This window comes from Hylobates moloch, unplaced genomic scaffold (genome assembly GCF_009828535.3).
Source record: "Hylobates moloch isolate HMO894 unplaced genomic scaffold, HMol_V3 SCAFFOLD_18, whole genome shotgun sequence".
In the NCBI taxonomy this organism is placed as follows: Eukaryota; Metazoa; Chordata; class Mammalia; order Primates; family Hylobatidae; genus Hylobates; species Hylobates moloch.
In genome coordinates, this window is record NW_026652293.1 from 29,371,107 (window position 1) to 29,398,213 (window position 27,107).

General features: G+C 35.5%; 1 protein-coding gene across 3 annotated transcripts; it reads right to left on the reverse strand.

Moving 5' to 3' along the window:
* Window positions 1-968: 968 nt before the first annotated feature.
* TSEN15 (tRNA splicing endonuclease subunit 15) lies at window positions 969-23,319 on the reverse strand. 3 transcript variants are annotated; one of them, XM_032136517.2, is made up of 5 exons: window positions 23,152-23,319; window positions 20,623-20,704; window positions 20,194-20,329; window positions 2,872-3,013; window positions 969-2,344 (listed from the first exon to the last, which is right to left on the reverse strand). In XM_032136517.2, exons 1-5 carry the CDS (start codon window positions 23,284-23,286, stop codon window positions 2,324-2,326), a joined length of 516 nt encoding a protein of 171 aa, XP_031992408.1. In that variant the 5' UTR covers window positions 23,287-23,319; the 3' UTR covers window positions 969-2,323. The 3 variants fall into 3 exon arrangements, with proteins under 3 accessions (XP_031992408.1, XP_031992409.1, XP_031992407.1); XM_032136518.2 differs by having other exon boundaries at window positions 2,976-3,013; window positions 23,152-23,312; XM_032136516.2 differs by having other exon boundaries at window positions 2,860-3,013; window positions 23,152-23,312.
* Between the last annotated feature and the right edge of the window lie 3,788 nt (window positions 23,320-27,107).

The following is a 27,107-nucleotide window of genomic DNA, read 5'->3' on the forward strand; positions in this document are numbered from 1 at the left end:
TAGTTTAAAGAGTTGGGAAAGCACCTTTCACAGCCAACCCCAAAAGACACTTTTGGTTTTGTAGTTATATAGAAGCCCGCTGGTCAACAGATCCGACACACAAATCTGACATTATCCTTACACTTCTTTCTGAAAATGCTATTTTTCTAGAATTATAATGAAAGACCTCAACATGAATCAAATGAGAGACTTAAGAAATCGAGACCCTAAGAATTTATCATAAACTGTTTTAGGATTCTTAGACCTGCAAATTTTCCACTAGAGTCACCAAAACACATATTGTTCCGAATAGGTCCATCTTCATGTCTTCTGGGGAAGCAGAGGGAGCCTGAGGGAGTTATGGAGACCTCTCACCAAGAATAAAAGTGAAATTCAAATACCATCAAAGGAAGGAGTCAGGAATGACTACAAATGAAGAATGATGCTTTATACTATTTTCTGATGTTCCTAATTTTCATCATTTTTCCATTCTTGTTATTGTTGTTTCCTAATCAGCCATGAAACCCTAGTGTGTAGGCAGGACCTATGACCTGCTTCCAACCAACAGAATATGGCAAAGGTGATGGGATGTATGTGATTACATTATATAAGATTATAAGGTCCATCTTGCTGAGACTCTCCTTTGCTGGCTTTGGGAAAGCAACCAGTTATATTGAGAAGGCCCATGTGGCAAAGAGCTGAGGGTGGCCTCCTGCCAATGGCATATAAGCATTGAGCACTCTCAAGGAACTGAAGGCTATTAATAACCATGTAGGTGAAAAAGCTGACCCTTCCCCAGTCAAGTCCCAGATGAGACTGGAGCCCTGCCCAATACCTTGACTGTAGCCTCATAGAGGACCCAACTAATCTCTGCCCGGGTCCCTTACCCACAAAAACTATAAGATAATAAATGTATGCTGTTTTAAGTTGCTATGTTTGTGGTAATATTATTTTGCAATGATAGATACTAATACAGATTTCAAGACACCTTTTAATTTTGAAACATTTTTATTATAAAATACAAATAAAAACATTGAGAAAAGACAAAGTCACCTGTTTTCTGCCTCCTATCCCACTATAACCAGTTAGTAATTTGATTTACTTTGTTATCTTTTTATCATATGCTTGGTCTGTTATTTCAGCCATGATTACACCCACTCATACACTTTTCCATTTGTAATTTTTAATTAATGTAATATTTTCATGTTTTTAATAATATTCTTTACTAATTTTTAATAAGTACATTATGTACCATTTGTATATATCTGTTTATTGACTATTTCCTAGACCCAGGGATGGCAAACTATGGCACCACATTTGTAAACAAAGTTTTACTGGAACAAAGCCATGCCCATATTGTTTATGTATTGTCTATGGCTGCTTTTGTGCTTCATACAGCAGTGTTGACAAGTTATGACAGAGACAGTAGGTTTAAAAACCTAAAATAGTTACTTTCTGGCCCTTTATAGAAAAAGTTTGCCAATCTTTACCCCAAACTTTAAAGTGGTTTATAATTTGGGCTACTAAAAGTAATGTCACTTGGAACATCTTTGTGCATATAATTTCTCATACTTTGTACAATTTGAGAGACATTAACAAAAGTGGAATACCTGGGTCTAATTAATGAAGACATTTTTACGGTTGATTCTCTCCCACACTGTTGTAATATTCAAGCTATGATATGTGATAAGAATGAAAAGGATGGCCCAGAACTCTTGTAGGTAACATGTCTCTGGTCCCTGTTACTTAAGACACATAAGTTTACACTCTAGATGAACATGTTTTGAGTTTTCATTTAAAGTTAACCAAAAAACAGAAATAATAGTAACTGCAATGGGAAGACCAATTGAAAGAAATCTTTTACTTTCTACTGGAGAGGAAAAAGTAAACAGAAGTAGGTGACAATGTATACATAAAATTCCATTCTATGATAGCTGCAGTAGCCAAAAGGCACTGGGAAAAGTTGAGCAAGAGAAAGAGATGGCAGTCTCAACAATGAGCTGGCAGTGGCAGCAAGAAAAAAGAGGCAACTTTGAGTGTGGGATGACAAAAGCAGCACACAGGTCCCACCCATCTGAATACATCCTAGGCATAAACCTGTATACAACTGTAATTAAACTGTCTCTAGATAAGAAAGTTTTAAAGAAATCACCCTATATTTTTTAAGAAGGAGAAAGTCTTCTACCTGGGGAAGTTTTATTCTTCAGAATGAAAACCTTATGGAATGGGGAAGTCAACCCTCACTATCTAAGTCAACCCTATCTCTGAGATAAAAGCTGAAGCAGTCTGATGGGTCTCAAATCCAATCTTGTATGAATAAAACAAGCATCAGGAAACATAGATGTCATCTTCTAAGAGAAATATTCTGGAAAAAAAAAAAGATCAGGATGGACTTTTCTCCGATAAACAATGTAATCCAAAAGCAAAATTAGAAAGATATTTAATATAATTATCCAAATTATACCAACAAAGTATGTAAAGAAATCACATATAGCACATTTATCTCATTAAAATGTTCCTGTCAAAATGTTAACCAATTTAACATTTCTTAAAGAAGGGTTTTTTTACTTACAACTATTATTAGCCTTTACATTCCACCTCAGTTACTCACTAAATAATTAAATGCATGATAACTTCATAAAATACTTTGGAAAACCATGAAATTCTCCAAAGAGTAAGGAAATCAATTTTTTTTTTGCAAAAATAACTAGGAACATGCTACTTTGAACAAAATATAACCAATTTTCTGAGGTATGAAAATCAAGACTTTTTTTCTTGAATTTTCCCTATGGCAAAGGAAGTGGCAGTTCTGTGAATGATGAGTCACACTTAAAATCATGTCATAATTTTCCTCTTTTTGTACTTCTTGCTGTCAGTTACCTCAAAACTGACCTGAGGGTCTGGCAGCATAAATCCATCAGTAAGTTTATAATAGACTATTGTAGAATCAGACTCCACTATGGCCAAAGTAAAAGACATCGGCAAATCTGGATCACCTTGCAATTTTCGAGATGCCTTCAAGATCTCCCTTATCCTGAAAATAAAGCCACAATATACTTAGGAGTTGCAGTCACTCAATTAGATGAAATGTGACAGAAGAAAGCACTAGAAAACTTGAAAACAGGTCACAAGAAACCAAACTGAAGTACAAAGAGAAAAAATAATTTTAAAAAATAACATCAGAGGCTTCTGGTATAGTATCAAATTAAGTTTAACATACACATAATTGGAATCACAGAAGGAAAGGAAAGAGAATGGTATAGAAATAGTTGACAGTTTCCCAAAATTGTTGTCTCTGAATCTGAAGTGTACCTTTTATAGATAGCATATAGTTGGATCTTGTTTTTATATCTAATCTGACAATCTCTGCCCTTTTGAGTGTTTATTCAAATTTAAAATTAACATTGGTATGGTTGGATTCATGCCTGCCATTTAGCTATTTGTTTTCTATATATCACATGTCTTTTTTCTTCCTCTCACCCTCCTTTATCACCTTCTTTTCTATTAAATAGGTATTTTCTAGTACACCATTTTAATTAATGTATTTTTTTTACTATGGTTTCTTGAGTTTCTTAGTGATGACTCTAGAGATTACTATTGCATTTTAGTTTATCACAATTTCTCTCAGCTTAATACTAACTTGATTCTAAAAAATATAGAAACTGCTCCAACAGAGCTTTATTCCTTTCCTCCTCCTTTATGCTATTATTGTCATATGTTTATATATTTAAACCCAGTAATATTGTGTTATAATTATTAGTTTAAATAATTTTCTTTTTATAAAGTTAAGAGGAGAAAGGAAAATATATTAGGGTCTTTTACATTCACATATTTAATATTCCTGGTATTCTTCATTTCTTCACATAACTGTCTGGTGTCATTGTTTACTCCAATACAGCTTCATTCCTTCCCCCATCCTTTGTGTTAATACTGTCATATAAGTTACTTCTTAACGTGCTATAAGCCTGGTCAGTTGATTTTTGACAAAGATACAAAGGCAATTCAATGGAGAAAGTCTTTTCAAGGATACTTGAAATGAAGATAGTAGTACACCTTTATGTCTACACATAAGATTATTATATGAATCAATTAAATGGTATATATGAAAAGACTTCATAAACTGTCAAGTGGTCATATTATGTAGTATATATACAGCTTTGTACCTTGCAAATTGGGATACAATATTTACAGATACCCCTGCCTCCATGATTATTGCTAAAACTGAATACTAACCCAAACATACTAAGGTACACTGTGCCATTAGTGGAAATACAGAAAATGTTTATTTCCTGAAACAGTCTGAATCCCAGAAATTGACTTAGTCCTTAAAAAATTATTTCCACCTATGCTGAACTGCATTACAACTAGCTAGATTCTTATTCATAAGAATGATTTACTTTAGAGAAAGATATTCTGATAAAGCAATGATAGATATTAATCAGAAACTTCATCACTCAGCACTGATGGGAAATCACACTGTGATAAAAGGCATATCACAATTGCTTCTTCAATGCAAATCTTTTAGTGTAGCTAAGTGTTTTCCTTCTTCAAAAGTGGCACACCAATATCTAAATTAATAATAATAGAAAAAGATCAATTTTTATAGGCTGTCCATCTTGAATTAATTTTTTTCTACAAAGATGGAAAAGAAGAAACAGACAATGGATCAACTAAAATTTTAACTTATCTACATCTTTTGTTGTCAGCATGTATCATGATTACTTCGCAGTATGCAATATACATAAAACCCAATATATAATGCACATAAAGCACTTCAATGCCGCAAGATAAATTTCTTAAACATCCCTAACTGGTAGACTGTGAAGAGAATGGGACACAGACAAGAAAGAAGCCTGTTAACACAACTTTTACACATTTTCCATTTCTGAAGATAAAATGTTATTTAAATCAGAAGCTGTGTTTGTGTGTGTGTGTCGGGAGGGTGTTCACTAAGGAAAACGATATGGGAATTCTAGCCCATATATTGAAATTTAGAATAGAAATTTCCATCTTATTCACTACTCTTTTTCTATTCTCATTTTATATCTGTTTCCAGAGTTCTTTGATGTAAGCAGCAAAACATTTTCATACTTACCCCAAATACCCATGCAGGAAACCCTAACATTTGAAAACTAACAGCGTTGTAAAAGGGGTTTTGTTTTCAGAGTTGAGAGAAATCACTGTCAAAAATGAAATGGAAGTTCCCATTTCTGAGGCCTTGTTTATGGTATTTGGTTGGAGGGGGCGGGGATTGTGAATTACCAGTGAATCTTCTCAGTAGTAACAGAATAAAATAGTTTATCTGCCTCTGTTACTCAAAGTACATTCCAGAAGTCTTACACAGTTTCTTGCTCAGGATCTCTTCTAGTCGATTTTTCAAGTATGTTTAAAGCAAAGCCATCATCTTTTCCTCAACAAACAAGAACAAGACCTTTCTTGTTTGTTTCCATTATAGGATACTGCATTAAATCTTAAAAATGTTTACTTTGCCTTTTAGTCAACAGGTTATACTTTCTCAATCTATTAATAATAACAGTAACAAAAGATTCTGAAGTTTGTAAAAAAACACATATGATTGTAAAGGTCCCAAGAACATTTAAGTATCACCAGAATACTATAATCTCACTTAATTTCTAACAAGCTTATGGTTTGAAATCTTACTTTAGAAATGACAGAATGTTTCCTTACATGCATAAATTTTAATAGCTCAGTTCTTTGGAAAAATATTGTGAAGATATTGGAAATATTGTATGTTTCATCACACAAATCTACAACAATAAATGATAAAATTCTTTATAGTTCATATTGGATAGAAATCAACCTATGAAAAATATAACCTATGTATTAATACTAACAGTTTCAAGTTTTAAACTCAGTTATATTTAAAGGGAAAAATCCCACCTAAAGAAAAATATATATCAATAATAATAGCTATTTATTAACAGCAACAAAATTTGATGCTCACAACAGGTTTTTATTTCTCATAACTGTTCATAGAGGAGCTCTGTATACTGAAAAAAAGTGATTCCAGAGCTTCATATAGCTAACTTGAAAACAAGCCTGAAGCAAATACAGTTAACACTATTTGGCTAATACCTTTAGTCCAAGCTATTTAAATGCTTTCCATAAATCTTAGCATTGATTTTTCTGTAATGATTCTAAAACAGAGACTAAGTAATCTCTGGAGATTTACACAGAGGACAAGAAGTTGAAGACCACATTACTTTTAACTTCAAATGCTATTGAAATAGAATGTATCATGGGTTAAAAGTAGTATTAATTTCAACCCATAGAAAGTATCTCCTATCCTCTTCAATGTGGCCAAATAATATATGCTATAGCCTTATTAGTAAAAGGGAATAATTCCTTGATTTGCCTCATTATGATATAAGGGAATGACATGCCATAATGCAACTCTGAAACATAATGCAAAATTAAGTTGGTGTCAGAGGCACCAAAGAAGCCTTATTCATCCACAGGCTCAGTCCCAAAGAAAAGTTTCAGGGATAAGAGACCACCTCCTTGAAATCCATGCCAATGCCCCTTCCTAGTAAAAAATCAAGGCAGCTAAAATTCCAAGGGGGTTTACTGAACAATCAAGCTATCCACTCCAGTGGGAAGTCATTCTGTAATGAACTGCAAGCTTTTTTTTTAAGGGTAAGAGAAAAAAAAATGCTGTATCAGTTAAAAGAAGCTGCCAGAATTGGGGGTTTCACCAGCAGCAGATTTCTAACAGAGGTGAGGTGAGGACACACATCCTAATATGCAGAGAAGCCAAATGACAGAAGTCATTTTGCAGTTATGAGACTTTAGGACTCAAATAAAATAGTGGTCATTAAATGAATTTGTAATAAGGATTATGCTTTCAGAAAGTGGAAATATTTTTCAATTACAGGGAAATAATAATGGACGGTCCTTCAAGAAAGTATGTAGCATTTGAGGATTAAATCTCATAACTAAGAATATCTTCAGAGATGTTCTAAAGAAAGAACTAGTTCTAGTAACCCTCTACTCCAGAATTAATATAAGTCCTTTTCCTGAGGCACTAGGGAAAAAGAGGGGTGAAAGGGCACAGAGAATATAAATGAAAAAAATTCAACTAAAAAGTAAAGAGGCTATTCATAACATTGGCAGGTTACAATGCAAAGTGTGGAAAATGGTGATAAATCCTGCAAGTGGATGGACTTTGCAGATACATACATATGTGTGTATGTGTATATATATATATATTTTTTTTTTGAGAGAGTCTCGCTCTGTCACCCAGGCTGGAGTGCAGTGGTGTGATCTTGGCTCACTGCAACCTCCACCTCCTGGGTTCAAGTGATTCTCTTGCCTCACTAGGCCTCCCAAGTAGCTGGGACTACAGGCACACACCACCACACCCAGCTAATTTTTTGTAGTTTTAGTAGAGACAGGATTTCGCCACGTTGAGGTGCTGGGATTACAGGCGTGAGCCACTGTGCCTGGCAGATTTTGCAGACATTCTAATTTTTTGGAAACTCTTAAAAGGTTGCTTACAGTATATTCTTACATTCTTTAAGGTATTAATTAGGAAGTCTCCGCTGCAGGAACACAGTAGCCTAAGATAGCTTACCCAGTCTTTCAACAAATACTTACTTAGCACCATGTACCAGGTACCAGGTTAGACCCCAGGGATGTACCAATAAACAAAACAAAGTTCCCACTTTCAGGGAACTTACTTTCTAGTGGAAGAAAACAGACAGTAGATAATCAAAGAAAACCAAATATGAAATATGTTGAGTAGCATTAATATATCAAGTGTTTTAAAGGAGGACCACTTAGTAGGTCCAGGAGGTAATAGCAGCTTAAGCCAGAGTGGTAACAGTTGTAGTGTAAGTGGAAGAAATGGACAGATTCTGGGTGTAATTTTAAGGAACTGACAGGGTTTACTGATAAATTAATTTGGGGGTATGAGAAAATGGAAGAATAAAAACTAAGAGATTATAGCAAGGTTACAGTATACACAGATAATATACAAAAGTCCACTGTATTCCTATATATCAGCAATAAACAATTGGAATTTGAAATTAAAAACAAACCATTTACATTAGCATCATAAAAGATAAATATTTAGGTATAAATCTAACAAAATATTTATAGGATCCATGCGAGGAAAACTGTAAAACTCTGATGAAAGAAATCATAGGAGATCTAAACAAATGGAGAGATGGTCCATGTTCCTGGATACCAATTCTTCTCAATGTGATCTATAGTAAGTGCAATCCCATTCAAAATCCCAGCATGTTGTCTTGTAGATATTGACAAGCTGATTCTAAAATTGATATGGAAAGGCAAAAGAGTCAGAATATCCAACAAAATGTTAAAGAACAAAGTGAGAGGACTGATTTTATCTGACTTTAAGGCCTATTACAAGCCGGGCAGTGGCTCACACCTGTAACCCCAGCACTTTAAGAGGCTAAGGCAGGTGGATCACTTGAGGTTAGGAGTTTGAGACCAGCCTGGCTAACATGGTGAAATGCTGTCTCTACTAAAAATGCAAAAATTAGCCAGGTGTGGTGGCATGCGCCTGTAGTCCCAGCTACTTGAGAGGCTGAGGCATGAGAATTACTTGAACCCAGGAGGCAGAGTTTGCAGTGAGCCGAGATCGTGCCACTTCACTCCAACTTGGGCAACAGAGTGAGACCCTGTCTTAAAAAAATCACATAAAGAAAAAAAAAGACCTATTGTAAAGCTATAGTAATCAAGACCATGTGGTATTGGTTAAGGAATAGATGAATAGGTCAATGGAATAGAATAGAAAGCTCAGAATTGACCCACATAAATAGTCAATTGATCTTTGACAAAAAAAAACACAAAAGCAATTTGATGAAGAAACATCTTTTCAACAAATGGTGCTAGAGTAACTGGATATTCACCTGGAAAAAAATCAGTCTAAACACTGACCTTATATCCTTCATAAAAATTAACTCAAAATGGATCACAGACCTTAATGTAAAATGCAAAACTATAAAACTTCTAGAAGACAAAATAGGATGCCTTGGATCTGGTGATGAGTTTTTAGATAAAATACCAAAAGCATGATCCAGAAAAAAAATTATATCAGATTCTATTTAAATTTAAAACTTCTGTTCTGCAAAAGACAATGTTAAGAGAATGAAAATATAAGCCATGGACTGGGAGAAAATATTTGTAAAACACATATCTGATAAAGGACTTGCATTCAAAATATACAAAGAAGTCTTGAAACTTACCAAAAAGAAAACCCAATTTAAAAATGGGCAAAAAATCTGAACAGACACCTCACCAAAGGAGATATACAGGTGGCAAATAAGCATATGAAAAGATGCTCAACATCATATGTCATTAGGAAACTGCAAGAAGTTAAAAGAACAATGAGATGCCATTGTGTGCCCACTAGGGTAGCTAAAACCCAAAATGCCATGCTAGCAAGGATACATATTGCTGAGTGAAAGCCAATCTGAAAGGCTACATACTGTATGATTCCAGCTATATGACATTCTGGAAAAGGCAAAACAACACAGAAAGTAAAAAGTTCAGTGGCAGCCAGGGGTGTGTTTGGGGGTGAAGAGAGGGATGAATAAATGAAGCATAGGGTATGTTTATGGCACTGAAACTATTCTGTATGTGATGATGAATACATGACGTTACACATTTGTCAAAATCCATAGAATTGTGCAATAAAAAGAATAAACCCTAGTGTAAATGACAAATTTCAGTTAATAATACTAATAATGTATGAATATTGGTTAATTGTAACAAATGCACCATACTAACACAAGGATGTTAATAATAGGGGAAACACTGTGCTGGACTGGGACTTAGATGGGAAATCTCTGTACTATCTGCTCAATTTTTTCTGTAAATCTAAAATTGGCCTAAAAAATAACGTGTGTGTGTGTGTGTGTGTGTGTGTGTGTGTGTGTATACATTTTAAAATGATTCTCAGCTTTTTGGCCTGAGCTTCAGAATGAATAGAGTTGCCATTTATTGACATAAAGAAAACTACAGAAGGAGAAAGTATAGGAGCAAATCAAGACTTCTTTTTGGACATGCTAATTTGAGATGCCTTTTTTAGATCACAGTGGAGATGTCAAGTAGGCGGTTACATATATGAGTCTGAGGTTCATGGAAGAGGTTGAGATGGAGATAAAAATTTGGGAGTCATCAGTATATCGATGATATTTAAAACCTTAGAACCGGATGAGGCTGCTTAGGGAGTGAGTATAATGAAGAAAAAAGCTCAGATGACTAAGCCCTAGTTACTTAACCTCCTCAAATCCCCAAATTAGGTTCTTGCATTAATAGCTAAACATCTATATCCTTACAGATTTGCACATTGTAATTGGTATCCATTACAGAAAACAAAAACAAGCATTACGATTCCTAATATTCTGACTCAAATAATTTTCTCACCTTTGTTTCAGGATTTCCTACAGATTTTGTAGTGGCAAAACTCTTGATTTAACTTTCTCTTACCTTTGACTTCCTTAATCCTTAAGAGGTCGCTTCTCCTGAACTGTTACTTCCCAGGAGGAGAGTTGTCTGTTTGTTTTTTCATATTTTTTCTATGTCTGTCTCTCCTTTCCTCCCCTCCTTTTCCCATCATTCCCATCTCTCTTGTATCACACATACTCACTCCTTCTCCACCCACGCCACACCAATCTAGGGCTTTCTCACCAACTGCAGGCAGGTACTCTCTCTGCCATTACTACATACCCAGTCATAATGAACTATTGGCAAATTTCAGGCCCTCTCAGCCCTCAATATCTTGCTCATGTTATTACTTTAACCAGGGCATCCATTCCCATCCTTGTTCCTTGTTCTTGCATATTTCAAACATCTTGTCCTCCAGTAAGTTTTCCCAGACTCTCTCGTCTCTTTATCCCACCAGTCGAAGTTAGGTCTCCTCCCTCTGTGGTCTTCCTCAGTACCCTGTACGTATCTGTCATTATGTTTATCACACTGGATGTAAATGACTGTCCATCTCAGCTCCAGACTGTTAGCATCTTGTAGGCAAAGCCTATAATATTTTGTACCCCATGAGCCCAGGCAGCCAATAAATAAATAAGCAACTTAGAAAATACTGGAATAATTTGCAATTTACCTTTTTATTCTATCCTAAAACCAAATTTTGCCTCTATGTAGTATATAATTATGTTTATATTCATTATATTTAAATAAAAAGTATAATCAAATACATTTATAACATTTTTAGTGATGGGTAAGAACAGTAAATAAATTTTTAATTTTCCCTACACATCTCAGGATTTTAAAATATTAGTTTTTTTCTTCTCCCCATGAAAACACAAAGGCAATGGATTTAAAAATAAAATAATTCATCCATTTATATTATCTGGGTTACTGCTGTGATAATACAAACAGCTAATAAAATGTTCTTTAAAGTAATCATGTCCTTTAAAAAAAGAAAAATTACTATTGATAGTCTTTAAAAGCTATATTGGGAAAAATTAATTCTGACAAAGAAAAAATAACTAAAATTCATCGGATTCAATGTATGAGGAAAAGAGAGTACATTCTTTTGAAAACAACATTGAGGGAAATAGGATATGATATGCATTAATAAGCTAAGCATCAGATTAAGCAAATCACCACAGGCTAGGAATCCTAACTTTGGCTCTGACATTCATTTCTAATGTGCACAGAATTATTTTCACTTCTCTTAAGGCATAAATTCCTTTAACTGTACAATACTCTTGCCAAAATAATTTTATTCAAACCAACTTTTAAAAGCTCTTAGACTTTTAGCTTCATGGTAGCTAAGCTTGCAGAGGAGCAATTTGGTATATGGAATGTTTACATCTTTTTCTAAACTTCTCAAGTAATATGCAGATGCCAGGAAGAACTTTTGAAATATTTTTGCCTCAGATAAGATGGCTGAGTGTATTCAGTTTAGAAAGGTAACCAACTGCCACGAAACAATAACAACAAAAGAAATGCCACTATTTGTGGTCCTAGGGGAACAAAATGGTGATGGGAAAGGCTCCATTCTCCCATCCACTATTCTTCTCTGACACTGAGAAGAAAGAACCATTTATAATTTAGTCAGGTTTGAAAGGATGAATGATTCATGTATTACTAAGGAAGGAACTACAATCCTTTGGGGAAAAAAAAGGAGATTAATAGTTTCAGAAAGCTGTACCTTAACTGTGCCTGGATTTTATAATTGTGTAAGACATTTCACTTCACTCAGCTTTTTTTTTAACTTACATATAACCACAGATGAGCTTAAAATATGTCAGCTAAGGTTTTCCCACCTCTTATATCTTACTGAAGAAACAAAATTTACATTAGAATTGGGAGGTGACATAGGGTCTATGAGGGGGAAAAAAAACAAACAAAAAAAACCCTACCAGTAGTTAAAGACTAGAAAACCATTTTTTCCCTTATAATTTGAGTCCCTGTATAAGTCATTTAAGATATCTTCCCATTTGCAACTACCTGTAGTAGTACTACTACTACAGAAAATTGTAATACTATTATCCTAATTTCAGTATAGTATACTTCTACCATTTAGGGCACTCAATAAATACCAACGGACCCAAAGTGGTCCAAAGTGAAGCTAATCAGGCTATCTGAACATAAATTTGACTTCATTTGCAATCTTAGCACTGAAAAAGATAGGTCACTAGTTTTAGTTAGTATTCCTCTTGTTGTCTCATCTTTAAATCCATCAGATCTCTTTCATCTCTGTGTATCTATGAATATAATTTTATATCATTGCTGTGTCTGAGCAAACTGTACCTCTACAGTCATTTACCAAAGTTGCTTCATGTATTCCTTAGATTCAATTTAGCAAAGAAACAATCTAGAGTACTCTCCATATGGATACCATGCAAATATACAACTTAATAGGGCATTATAATGCAAACTAAAAATTATTTTACATTAGCTTTAGGAAGTATTTTTAGATGAGAGAAACAAGAAACACTAGTAATTAATTACTTCATACTCCATCAGCAAAATTTTCCCACTAGATAATCAGAAATGGGCACTTTATCAATTTTATTCTCCCATTACAGATCAGGAAATAACATTAAATCAATATTTTCATAAGGACTATTACACACAAGACCTTCTGAAACTTGAAAAATATGACAAAGTGTTTTAACTGTGATCACATATCATATATAACTGCTTTACAGAAAACACTAATCACAAACCGTACTTGTGCTCAAAGTAATGCATTCACTCACAGTCATTCAAATACACATTCACCCTGTAATGGAATCTGTCGACACTCTTGTCAGAAAGTATGTAAACAAAATCACCAGGTCTAAAGCCTGGGAAAGTAAGTGAGAAGCAGACACTAAAAACTGTTCAGGCACTCTTAGAAAAGCACACAGATATAACATTAAACACTCCCTAGAGCAATTACCTTTTAAGGAGGCAGAAAATACATATACACCATAAAATAAATAATAAACCATATAAATATACATGCCACTCTGCCACATAACAGTCAAGTGGTGACTGAAACAGTGGGACTATTTGTCATCACTAGGGAAATATTTTGTAACTAAGTTGTAGTTAACTATGTAAATGACAGAGTTTGGTCCAGTTTTACAAACAACAGATTATAAAATTTGTCTCCTTCAATAAAAGAGACAGTTATCAGGCCTTATGTGCTATATGCTCTTTGTAAATAATAAGAAATTGTAGCTCCAGCAAACTGCCAACTCCTCTGGCTCTACAGCTATGTATGCTACCCAACTCTCCTACTAATAAAAATGTTATAAGGCTTTTTGAGGAATACAAAGCATTTTTTAAAGCACTACATTCAAGCAGCTAAGAAGCACAGTCTAAAATGGTGATTTACAACTGGTGTGCTGAGGTTGGTTGTATAGTATGTGGCAAGTAGTTTGTTTCTAACAATAGAGTACTAAAGTTGGCAGGGTATTTTTAAATATAAAACTAATATTCCTGATAATATTATCAGTCTCACCAGTGATATTCCAACATTCTTTCTTGAGTGAGAGTCAAAAGACAAATTAGTGCTAAGAGGTCCTGGGAACAATATATGGGCCAAAGCCCATTATTATTATAAAACAAAGAATAATGGCTATTTTTGGGGGGAAGAAAGATTATGATTGGGATGGGGCACATTGAAAAATTTGTGGGGTGCCTAGAAAAGTTCTATTTCTTGACTTAGTTATAATTACAAGAGTTCTAGATGTTTGCCTTATAACTCATTAATTTATACATTGGTATCGTGTGGATTTCTGTATCTAGTTTCATTTACAATAAAATCTTTTTAAAAACCAATAAAGCAAGAGAAACTCTAATAGCTGTGAGGCTGAGACCATGGTACAGCTCACTTAATCTTGTATTATCTTTTGGAAAAAGTGGGGGTACAAATAAAAATATACTTTTAACCTCAGCTTTTTGTATGTAAAGTTAACGATAAAACAAACACCCTGTATGCCACTAGGGATTTTGGTGCTGATTTAATGAAAGTCTACTTGTAAAAATATTTTGAAATACTTTGAAATTCTGTAACATTCTCTGCAGATGCAAAGTATTCTTAAAACCACATAGAATAAACAATAGTCTCACTTCCTTGCTTAAAGCCCTTCAATGACACCACTCATTTAGCAGTAATTTTCACAGTGTTCTTTGTGGAAACCTAAGACTCCACAGACATGCTTCAGGGGCAGGGCATCATGTACAGATATGCAGATTATGCTTTGCACAAGGGTACCTGGCACAAGTGGATCTAAAATCTGGCCTTCACTGTTCGCCAAGCCTTGAACCTTAGTGAAGAGACATTTTTCTTTGTATGTGGAGAGGGAGCTCCTTTTCCTCAATTGTTCAAAGACTCTCTAAGTGCTACCTGTAGTTCTGTTCAAAAGTTCCCCATTAAATAGTACCTTATTTCTGTCAAACAATAAAAACAAACTGTCTGCAAGTCTTCTTCAAAGTTAAGACAAACCACAGACAAACACATTTTATATTTGTAATTCCTTCATTTACAAACATATCTGAGCATTTGAGTTCCTCTTCTGGGAGTTGCCTGTTCATATTCTTTGCCCATGTTTCCCACTGGGATTTTTTTCCTGAAGTCACAGAAGCTAATTCTAAATTAACTTGTCAGTTATGCACATGCTATAAATCTTCTCCCAGTCTGTGAAAACTTACACATTGCAAGTGCAAGTGTAAACTGGTAATAATCCTTTTGAAAACAATTTAGCAATAACCAGTAAAGATGAAGGGATAGGTCAGGCCTAGTGGCTCACACCTGTAATGCCAGAATTTTGGGGGTCAAGGTGGGCAGATAACTTGATGTTAGGAGTTCAAGACCAGCCTAGCCAATAAGGTAAAACCCTGTCTCTACTAAAACACAAAAAATCAGTTGGGCATGGTAGTGCATGCCTGTAATCCCAACTACTTAGGAGGCTGAAGCAGGAGAATCACTTGAACCCAGGAGGCGGAGACTGCAGTGTGCCGAGATCGTGCCACTGCACTCCAGCCTGAGCAACAGAGCCAGAATCTGTCTAAAAAAAAAAGACGGTATAAAGGCATAAATGTCCCAGCCCTCTCATACATGAGTACAAGGAGGTACTCACAAGGCTATTCATTAGAATACCATTAGTAACAGCAAAAAAGTAAAAACAGTGATGGCCTTCATAATCTAAATAAACCTTCCCATCTAATTTTCCATCCTTTCCCTCTTTTCTCTGAAATTTTATTCATTCATTTATTCATTTGCTGCCTTAAGGAATATTACTAGACACCTACTCTGACTAGACACCATGTTAGGTAGGCAGTCATGCTTAACTACTTGCAGTTGCCCTACTAAACCATGGTCTCTTACTGGATAAAGAGACTTTTCCTGTCCTTCCTCTGGGTTTTGACATAATTTTGTACATATCCCCGTTAAACTACTGATCAGTACTCCATAATACTTGTCATTCAATTATCTACCTACAAAATAAGTGAAGGCAGTCCCAAATCACACATTCAATTAAATATCTGAACAAAGGGCAATTCTGTTTTTTTAGATTCCACCCAACAATTACTAAAAAAAAAAAAAATGTATTGTCTAAGCAAATATTCAGTGCTAGAATACTACTTTCATGAGGATGTCATGAAAGTATTTGTTATCATGGTATCCCCAGTAGCTAGACCATTGCCTGACACATAAGAGTCACTCAATAAGTAATTGTTAAGACCAAAAAGCCCAAACAATATTATCTGACAAATAATAAGATTTAACAGTGAAAACAGAATCATTAATTTATGTAGACGTTTTATCACTGAATAAGTAAAAGCTGTTTTCCCTCTTAAATAAAAAGTATTTTTTCTTTCATGATGAGTTACCCTCACATCTTCCCACCAAATACTTCCAGGACATGTCCCAATGAATTTCTTTGTTATACAAGGTTATCAGAGACTCAACATCAATCATTTTCTTCTCTGTGTTACTAACACAGAAAAATTCCCACATTAACTATGAAAGGCTGGAATTGCAGCATTACTGTTAGATATATAACATATTATAAAATACACCAAAAGTAAAAATAGATAAAAGTATGCCTACTACCTAAAAGACTGCCCTGTTAAAGACTGAGTAATGAAATCACACATACACACATATACACACACACATTTCCATTTGTTAAAAAGTTATTTGCATAGTTTGAGTTGAGAAAATGTTATGCACTAAAAGGCATATAAATCTAGTATGTATCAGGCCTCATTTGAGCTATATTCTATATTAGTATTCTACTGTATAAGATAGTTAGGAATATTTATATAAAAACAAGACATAAAGATTTAAGCTCTCTCAGTCATTAAATGCAAGAGCATCAAAATGGCTTACCAAATTATCATTCCAACTAATTCTACTTGAAGAAGAAAACAAGCTTTAGCCATTCAAGCTAGAAAAGCATTAATTACCACTTGGAAAATACTAGAAATTAACAATGGAAACAAATTTGTACTTCTAGACTTATGAAATGATTTTGATTAAAATAGGCTATTGCTTTCATTAATTTTATTTTTTAGGAATAAATGCAGGTTAGTTTCAAATAGTAGCTCCTTGTCCAAACAAATAATATAACATTAATACTAGCTAGGACAATATTTGTTACAATAATTAAAAGACAGAAGTAATGAGTTCTGAGGAATGAATTAAGACTCTTGGATATAGGATGGCTTGGAAATCATGCCAGTAAAAACCAGAAAGTACTAGTGATTAAATCTGATGTCAATGCTAACAACTATTTGTAATTCTCAAACACAGAAAAAACTCCACAGTAAGGAGCTTCTCAAAGAAGCATATGAATAGACTGACATATTAAAAAACAATTGTCATTATGAATCATAAATACAAAAAATACTTCACAGAAATCTGCAAATTTAGTTTAATATGGCTTTATGAAATATGCACAATGAAAATAACCAGTTACAGCAGCTTTAATTTAGAAGGGATCTTGCATGTACTGGTAATCTAAATCCCTGAAGAAAACTGAAACCCAGAGAAATTAGGTGTGTTGCTAAACATCAAACAAAATGTTAAGTGTCAGTCCCAAGACTAGAACCCAGGTCTTAAGACTTTATAGTCTGGGGCTCTTTCTACCAGACTGCTATGTATTCAGTCATAGTCAGCTAGAAAAAATGTAAGTATTCATCAACAGTATTCATGCTGGAATTTAAGAGGCTCTGCTCTTTTCCCTACTTATATGCCACCCAAATAGAGCTGTGTTTTCATTTGTTCATTCCTCCCATATCCCACTCTCAAAGGTTTACAGCTCCCCTTTACATGCTCAATATTACTCTCTTCCACTATCCTCTTGAATCCATCCTTCCTCATCTCTCAAGAATCTTGCTCCATCAATAATTGTCATCTCTTTTCTATTTTCAGACTTTCTGTAGGACAGTTCACATGGCAGCTGGCTTCCTTTATAGCAAGCAAGAGAGAGTGCCCAAGATAGAAGCCACAGTCTTTTGTAACCTAATCTTAGAAGTGACATTCCATCATTTTTGCCAGATTTTATTCATTAGAAAGAAGTCACTGAGTCCAGGTCATACTCAAGGGAAGAGAGTTACATAAGGGAGTGAATACCAGAATTAGAAGAAGCCATCTTAGAAGCTGCCTGCCACAGCTTCTAAAGAAGAAATGCGTAAGGGAGGCTTGCTAACCAGATACCAAGACTTCTTACGAAGCAAGCGATTAAGAGATGTGGTATTGGAAAAAGGACAGATAAACTGACTAATGGAATATAATAGAGAACCCAGAAACAAATTAATGCATGTTTGGAACTTTGGAAAATAGCAGAAGTGATATGTCAGATAGTGAGGAAAGGAGCAACTATTCAGTAAATGGAGGTAGAAAAAGTGGTTATCCACATGACAATGGTATCCCTAACCTCCTCTCACACCATTAAAAACAACAAGAACAATAGAACTCTTAGTGAAAATATAAGTGAGCATTTTTTAGACCATTAGATAGAAAATATTTCTTAAATTAGACACAAAGACGTTGATTATAAAAGATGGATAAATATGATTGTATTCAAATTAAGAACTTTATTCATTGAAAGACATCTTAAGACAGTGAAAGACAGATTTAAAAACTGGAAAACACAATCAAAAAACTATTAGGGTCAAGAATATATAAAGAATTCATACAAGTCAGTGAGAAAACTAAAAACAATCCAACAGGCAAAAGATATGAACAGATATTTCTTATAAATAATACATATATAAAGAAATATTCAGTATGATGAGTAATAAGGGAAATGTAAATTAAGACCACAATGAGAATAATCCATTCCGTTGGCAAAAATTTAAAAGTCTGACAATACTAAATGTGAGAGACAATACAGCTCCAAAGGACCTTATTTACACTGCAGGTGAAAAGTAAATTGAGGCAACCACTTTGAAAATAGTTTGAAATTATCTCCTAAAGTTAAACATTAGCAATACTCCATCATCGAAGGAGTGGATGTGAAAATGGTGGTATAATCACACAATGGAATGTTATGTGGCAGCTCAAAAAATGCACAAGAATGGATGAATTTTAGCAATATAATATTAAGTGTATAAGGTCAGCCTTAAAAGATAAATTTTTTAATTAAAGTTAAAAACATCTAAAATTTAAAAATTCCCAATGTACATGGAATTCAGAATGACAGTTACCTCAGGTCAGTGAAAGCACATTAAGGAAGGGACTTATAAGATTAGATGTTAGTTATTGTCAAGAATCTAGTTTTGCTTTGGGTGATGGGTACAGAGATACTTATTACATTATTAAAAATAACTAAGTAAATAAATAAACCAAGCATGAACTAATAATGAGAGTATGTCATGAAACAAAGACATGTTTAATCCAATGCTGTGTACCAAAGCTTTTTAAAAAAAGGTCCTAAAGAAAAGTCTTTTTTTTAAAGCTTTTAAAAAAAGCTACATGAAAATTTGATTTCAACTTGTATGTTAATCATGCTTTTCACCAACCCCTATATAAAGTATAATTTGTATTACATTGTACATCTTATAACATCTGTTATTTCATATGTAATGGTCTTGCTTCCCTACCAAGAATATAAATATTTCTACCATACATACTGTCTCTGAAAAAGTACTGACCATAGAGTAAGTGCTAAATAAATACTTGTTGAATGCTTGATATACTTTGTATATTTGTTCCTGCCCAAATCCCATGTTGAACTGTAATCCCCAATGTTGGAGGTGGGGCCTGGTGGGAGATGTTTGGGTTATAGGGGTAAATCCTTCATGGCTAGGTGCTGTCTTCAGGACAATGAGTTCTCGTGAGATCTGGTCATTTAAAAGTGTGTGGAACCTCCCCCTCAACACTCTCTCTCACTCCTGCTTTTGCCATATGATGTGCCTGCTCTTGCTTCACGAACTTCCTCCATGATTATAAGCTTCCTTAGGCCTCCCTAGAAGCCAAGTAGATGCCAGCACCATGCTTACTGTAAAGCCTTCAGAACTATGAGCCACTTAAACCTCTTTTTTTTTTTTTAAGAAATTACTCAGTCTCAGGTATTTCTTTATAGCAATGCAAGAATGGCCGAATACAACACTCATATTTAACTTATTCCTCAAATAGCCAAGAGTAAAGCTATGAACCCTGTATCCTAAATTTCTTTAAAAATATTATATTACTATGTTTAATGTTTCCTACTGCTTTACTCGGGAAAGGAACTTAGACCAAAATCACCTGCTCACCTGTTATGGCTGAGGGAAGCAGTGATGGGGGTAGGCACCACAGTCTGTAACCCCTCCCCTTCTATCTCAGTACCAACAAGGCAGATGAGCTGGAGTTCTGGTAATCCTACACAGTTTACTTCATGCCAGCTTTTGCCTGAAAGAGCATCATTGAATGGACAATAATGTTTATTAAATACAAAAAATAAAAACTCCAAACTTCTACCTAATACTCAGCTGAACAAATATCACTCATAACACTACCTCCTGTCTTTGCTTTTCTAGTAGTTTCTGTTACTCAACAATTCCCAGTGTAAATAAATAAATTGCAAAATTAACAGCAAATGCATAAAAGATTGCTTATTATGTTAAGAATGTTATATCCCAATCCAACCCCCCCAAATCCCTACCACAGTCCCAATAACAAAACAATATAAACAAACAACTTACTTTCCATGAGGTCCAGGTAAACCAAGAATGCTACATAAACTTGGGTGGCATCTCCTATATCTAATTCCATCATTTCTAAATACTGAAAATTAAAATATAATTGTCAAATTGAGAAGGAAAAATTATTTAATATTTTCTTCCAATCATCAAGTAGTCATCAAGCATATATAATCTATAAAATTCTTCTAGGTATAGTGGAAGTTAAAAGGTAATATAAGATCTTATCTCTGTCTCTAAAGAACTTGCAATTGTTAAATACATGCACACTTAAAATTGTTAGGCAAATAACAATATATGACTGTAAGTGATTAAAAACCATGTAAATGGAATAAAAAACAAGACACAGCCGGTCAGAAGAGCTCTACTCAGACGGACTGGTGAAAGCTTTATAGCAGAGGTGGGATGGGATACAAGTTGAGCACTGAGGAACATTATGATTTAAGTAAGTGGAGAAGTAGAGTAATACTGCAAGTAATTACACAAAGGTGGGATTAAGCCACATACATTCAACTATCTGCCAGCAATAGAGAAACCTTTTTAATAAAATTTGTGTTGGGACATGTTAGTGGGTACTGTGTATTTCCCTAGTCTCTTATTTGCATATGGAGAGAATCTGCTAGAGTATCAGTCCCAGCCTCTCTACCCACTCTTTCTCACTTTAAGAGTAGATATTTTAAAAGGAATTGACAAGGAACTAGAGAAAGCTGCTTCTTTCAGACTACTGGTCAGCATAAGGGGAATATTTTTCAGGGGTCTATACCTGCAGCAGAATTCTGAGGCTGCCCAGCTATGCTAGCGACTAGGTGGATATGCACGGCTAATGCTGAGTTGAATTATTAGCAGACCTGCATGGGACAGGTCTAAAGTCACATTCTCCCATCAGCTTCACTGTAACCGTACAGGTTCAGGAGGACAGGGGTTAATTAGTTGTCAACTTCAAACATGTTTTGAAAATAACACCCAAAACATAATTTTGAGCCAGGTTACAAGGCCTTGGTGGTCAAGCTAAACGTGTGATTTTATCAGTATGGAAACACTGAGGATTTCCAAGCAGGAGAATAATAAAATAAAAGTGTGTTTGGGGATAATAAATCTGGTACCATTTTACTGGATGAAACTACATAATTTTTAAATTAACAGAAAGGTGAAAGTGGAAAAACAAACACCTCCTATTATTTTATTACTTCTGTTCTTTTTCTTTTAAAAATTAATTTGATCCTTCAAGAAGAGAAATCAAAAGGGGAGATTTGATGGTCAAGGTGTATACAGCGATTAACTTGAAAAAGAAAACAATCTACACGTATATAAACTGAATAACACCACCAAATCTAGATAAGGTTTTAAAAAGTTGTTACTAGTGTTTCACTTATTAAGTACTTATATAGTGCTTTCTGTATGTTGAATGGCTTACAAATATTCATTAATTTAATCCTGTAACAACCCTACAAGTAAGTACGGACTATTAATATCCCCATTTTTCTGGTGAGGAAACTAAGGCATAATAAGATCAAGCAACTTGTCCCAAATCACAAGGTTGATAAGTGACAGAATCAGGATTTAAACTGAGTCTGATTTTGAGTTCATGCGCCTAACCAATATGCTGCCTCTCCATGCTATTGTTTCCCTAAAAGGGCACTAAATATTATTTCCATGCTATTGTTTCTTTTTCTCACCTTTTGGGAGGATGAAGGGGACAGAGTAGGAAGATAAAATTAAGCAAGAGAAGCTGAAAAAGGTTAACTCTTCAAACTTATACCTTCAAATTTTTTCTTGGCTGTTTTTAGATGATTATCAATTATTGCTCTCTAGCAGAAGTGTGCAATTCTGTTAAAGTACCATAGAGACCAGTTTTTGAGATTCTTACAAAACCCACATCTCCATTCACTGTCTATTCACTGCTTGGAACCTTACTGATACAAGGCAGTAATGTCTCAAGCAGAAGCAAGCAGGGGACTATCTTGATCTCGCTTGCTGCTAATCTAGAAAAATACACGCAAAATGTGAGTAGCTCTGCTTTGAGCAAGAACCTACTCAAACTTTCGAAGAAATCCGAAATATTAGGAATCTGCACCTTTGCAAAATAAAGATGCACTCTGGGCCCAAGGTTAAGCGTAAACGTGACTGTGCTTAAATCTTTATCACTATGGACCCCCAGATCTTATCCATCGCCCACAAATTGTCTTGCATGGTTACCGTGAGGATTAAATAAACTTATCCCCCAAAGGGGATTTACCTAGACAGCAAAACTAGTGGAGCGCTTATTAGGGATCTCTGGCTTGAGAGGGGCGGAGTTACTGTCTGGCTCTCAGTTCCAGAATGGCTTTGGCTGGGGGGTTGAGATAGTGCGACTTGTTTAAACAAACAAAACCGATGCTGCCTGAGGCTGCCAGTTGTGCACAACGGTCCCCCTCGGTGAGGGTGGCGCGCGTCCTCAGCTCTCCCACTGAGGAAGAAAGAAAGAGAGCTGCCTGGGGGTTCTGCCTGGGTTAGGCGCCTGGACGGCGCCCTGCTCCTCTCGCGCCTCCTGACCTTAGGGTGAGTGCCCATCCAGGCGTCTTCGGGGGCCCACGAGGGAGCTCCGCCGCCGTCGCCAAAGCCGCGAACACCGCCCGGACCCAGGCCGCTGCAGCCGGGGGTCGGCTCGGAATCGCCGCGCTCCTCCATGCCGGCCGGTGCAGCGCTCCCGTGGTGCACCACGACCCGCGCTCGGCCAGAAGCAGCGGCGCGCGAGCCTGTGGGTTCCGCTTCCCCGAGGCTCGCAGCTGCCGTGCGAGAGAGCTCAGAAACTGGGAGGAAAGTTGCATCAGCCCCTCCTTCTGACCAAGGTAGCTAGAACCTGCGCGAACGCTCTCTAGTTTCGCTCTGCGTTTATTCAAATCTGAGCAAATTCTAGCGTGAAAAATATTAAAGAGTAGCCTGCGCCCAGAAGCTCTTAATCCTCTTTAAGTCAGTGCTGCCGATAACTCTCTGAGAAAGTTGGGGGACACATACGTCCTCTTTGCCTTCAGCAGTGGGGTCCTGGTTTCTGATTGCTGGGAACGGGAAAAGCCTTACTCAGTTCCCTGACATAGAACTTTAAAGTAGAACCATACTTTCAGGGTGGACCCACGTTTCAGGATTAGAGGAAACACGAGTTGCTGAATGAGTGTTCAGAAAGGTAGGATACAAAGTAGCATAAGCATGTGATCTGGAAGCTAAGGATGAGGAGTTTCAGACAGGCAGAGTAGCACATTTTAAGTATTTTTTAATTTACTGTGAGTGAAATGGGAAGCTATTGGAGGCTCCTGTTAGGTTTTCATAGAATCACTCTGATATGTTGAGGATAGACTGGAGGGAGCAAGGACACAAACAGGGACTGGTTAGGAGGCTATCGCATTGACCAGGACAAGGGTGACTCAAAATCCAAAGTCCCAGGCAGGACATAACTTCTGTTTTCAACCATGATAGACTAAGACCCTAGTGGACCATCCCCCAGCAGAAAACAACTTGGACACAATGCAAAAAGCTGAATATACTGGAATGTGAACAGCGGACTGGTAGGAAGGGCAAGCTTGCTTGAAGATCAGGAACTCCACAAGAAAATTCCCCTCTTTTGCATTTAGCTTGGGGCAAAGTGCAATCCAGAAGTCAGACTCAGCAGTACCAGGTGTGCATGTATAAAACTTATCAGTTATTCTTATCTGGGGAAGCAGAAAAGTGAGGACAGAAAATTTTGAATTCTGAAGAGATTAAGAAATCCCAAGGAAGGAGTCATTGAGTGGATCCCCAAACTGTCAACCCACATCTCTGAGAGACCCTGAACCACCCAAATCAGAATCACAGCAGCTCAGTTAAAAACGAAAGATCTGAACTGAGACCAGAGCTGTCTCCAAAAGGGAGAGAGTTTTCAGTTAAAATCTAGCCGGGAAAATTACCTACTAATACAAAGGAAATAACACTCATCAGAGAAGAATAATAGAATCCAGACTCTCCACTTAACACTCACAAAGTCCAGAATACTACCCAAAACTATCCAACATATGAAATTCAAGGAAATGGATCGCATACTCTAGAGATCAACCCTGAGATAAATCAGATATTGAAACTGACAGATAAGGATTGTAAAGTGACTATTATAACTATCCTCAATGAAGTAAAACATGTTTTCAATGAATGAAAATCTCAGGAGACAAATAGAAAATCTCAGCAAAGAAAAAGAAAAAAAGATTTTTAAAACCAAATGGAAATTCTGAAAATTGAAAATTATAATTTTAGAAATAAAAAATTCACTGGGTGAATTTAACAGCCAAAAAAATTACAAAAGAAAAAGTAGGGAACTTGAAGATAGAGCAATAGAAATTATTAAAAGTAAACAACAAAGAGAAAATTTATCTTTAAAAAGTGAGTAGACCCACAGAGATTTGCTACATGTCAGACAATCCAACATGCATGTAAACAACAGAAGTAGAAAAAAAAAAGGACAAAAAATTTTTGAAGAAAGAGTGGTGGCCAGAATTTCTCCAAATTTGATGAAAAACACATTTACCAGTACAAAATGCTAAATACACAGCAACTAAAATAAACATAAAGAAGTCTACATTGTAATAAAACTATTGAAAGTCAAAAAAATAAAGAGAAAAGCTTGAATGCATCAAAAGAAATAACACATCATACACAGGGAAAAGAAGGGCATCTATTATTGAATGAAATGTAAAGCCACACATGAAGATTCATATGTTGCCCTCAAATACATTACATTTGAATGAACCTTTGCCACCACAAAGCAGCTACTAAGCCCGAAAGAAGAAAATGGCACTGAAATTAATAGGGTCATTGAAGCACGAAACACTGACACGAATTCAAGTGATTGGAAGTGAATAAATCTCTCTGACTCCTAAAGATCCAAATCAGTTCATATGATGGCATTTTTAAAAGCATTAAGAGTATTTTGATGCTAATCTGAGTAGAGGGAAAATTTTATAAATCAGTAAGGATATCCAATGGGATTAGGGACTATATGAACCACCCTCAAACATCTGCAGGGGAAGAATTTCAGCTTGTGTTCAAGAAAAAATAATTGGGGCTATGGAAAGAACCATAAACCAAAAAAGCAACAGATAAATGCCATCCTTTGGCAAATAGATTAAATACTGTTACTTAGAAAAAGCATGATACATTAAAGAATGAATATTATGTGCTTTTCAAAAGAGTTGAAGAATGAAAAGGGAGTGTCTCTTAGCTTCCCTGTTAATGCAAACATTTAAATATGTCTTGGTGATTGTGAATGGCTAAGAATGAACACAAAGGATTTAGGAACACTTAAGACAACCCAGTATTTAAAGTACAGAATCAAAATGGCTATTGTGGCAATCTAGAGTGAAATCCACTAGAGAACAGAGGAGAGTTTCAGTGTCTGGTAGCCTGGAGGATTTCTCTTTTTGTAAATGCTTCAATAGTTCACTCTATTAGAGAACCAAAGTAGTGAGAAAAAAAAGCTAGTTAAGAAACAACGAATGAAATCCCCCCTGAGTATATTGGATTTAATCAAATTCATTGTAATCTGGCACTTGCTGAACTCATTTCCCAGTGATATCCTGAGCCAGATCATTTTATTCCTACAAAAATCTGTAATGTCTAGCCAGAGACATATTAATTCAGTAAGCGTCTCAGGAGGAAATGCGAACACTAAATTGTAATGTGCATCTCTAGTGTGGAAAGAAAATAAAAAAAAAAAAGAAGAAGAAGAAGAAGAAGAAGAAAAGCTTTTACACAGTATTGCATGAGACAGTGATTCCAAGCTGAAAAATGTAGCCTAGCAATCTGGATAAGCTTTTCATTCATTGGTTGTAAGGAGGTTCATATATATCTGGTTTCTTTTTTTGTACACAAAACACACAATTTCCTATTCTTTGTGTTTCAAGAACAGAGAAAGATTCAAGAGAATGATTCAATATTGTAAAGATGGCAGTTTCCTCCAAAGTTATTTACAGATTCTAGCAATTCCAATTAAAATCCCAAAAAGGATTTTCTTAATACCCGATAAACTGATTCTGAAATGTGGGCATAAAGGGCCAAAAATAACCAAGACCCTTTTTGTGAACAAAAGGAAGGAAACTTATGACGTTAAAGTTCTGAAATACAAACATCTTATAAAGATAAGGTTTTAAACAAAATTTAAATTCTTACAAAGATCTCTAATTACAAGTATGTGATATTGGCACATGGATAGGTAAAACCAATGAAACAAAATAGGGAGCCAGGCAACAGACCCATACACATGTGGGCAGATGCAAGAAGGGAAGGAGAGAAGGGATGATTGGCTACACGGTATAGGCAAACACTTTTAAATCTCTAGGAGAAAATATAAAAGAATATTTTATGACCCCAAGATAGAGAGTGATTTCTTAAACAAGACTCAAAAAGCACAAACCATATGTTTCACTTGCGTCCGTGTGAAGAGACCACCAAACAGGCTTTGTGTGAGCAACAAGGTTGTTTATTCCACC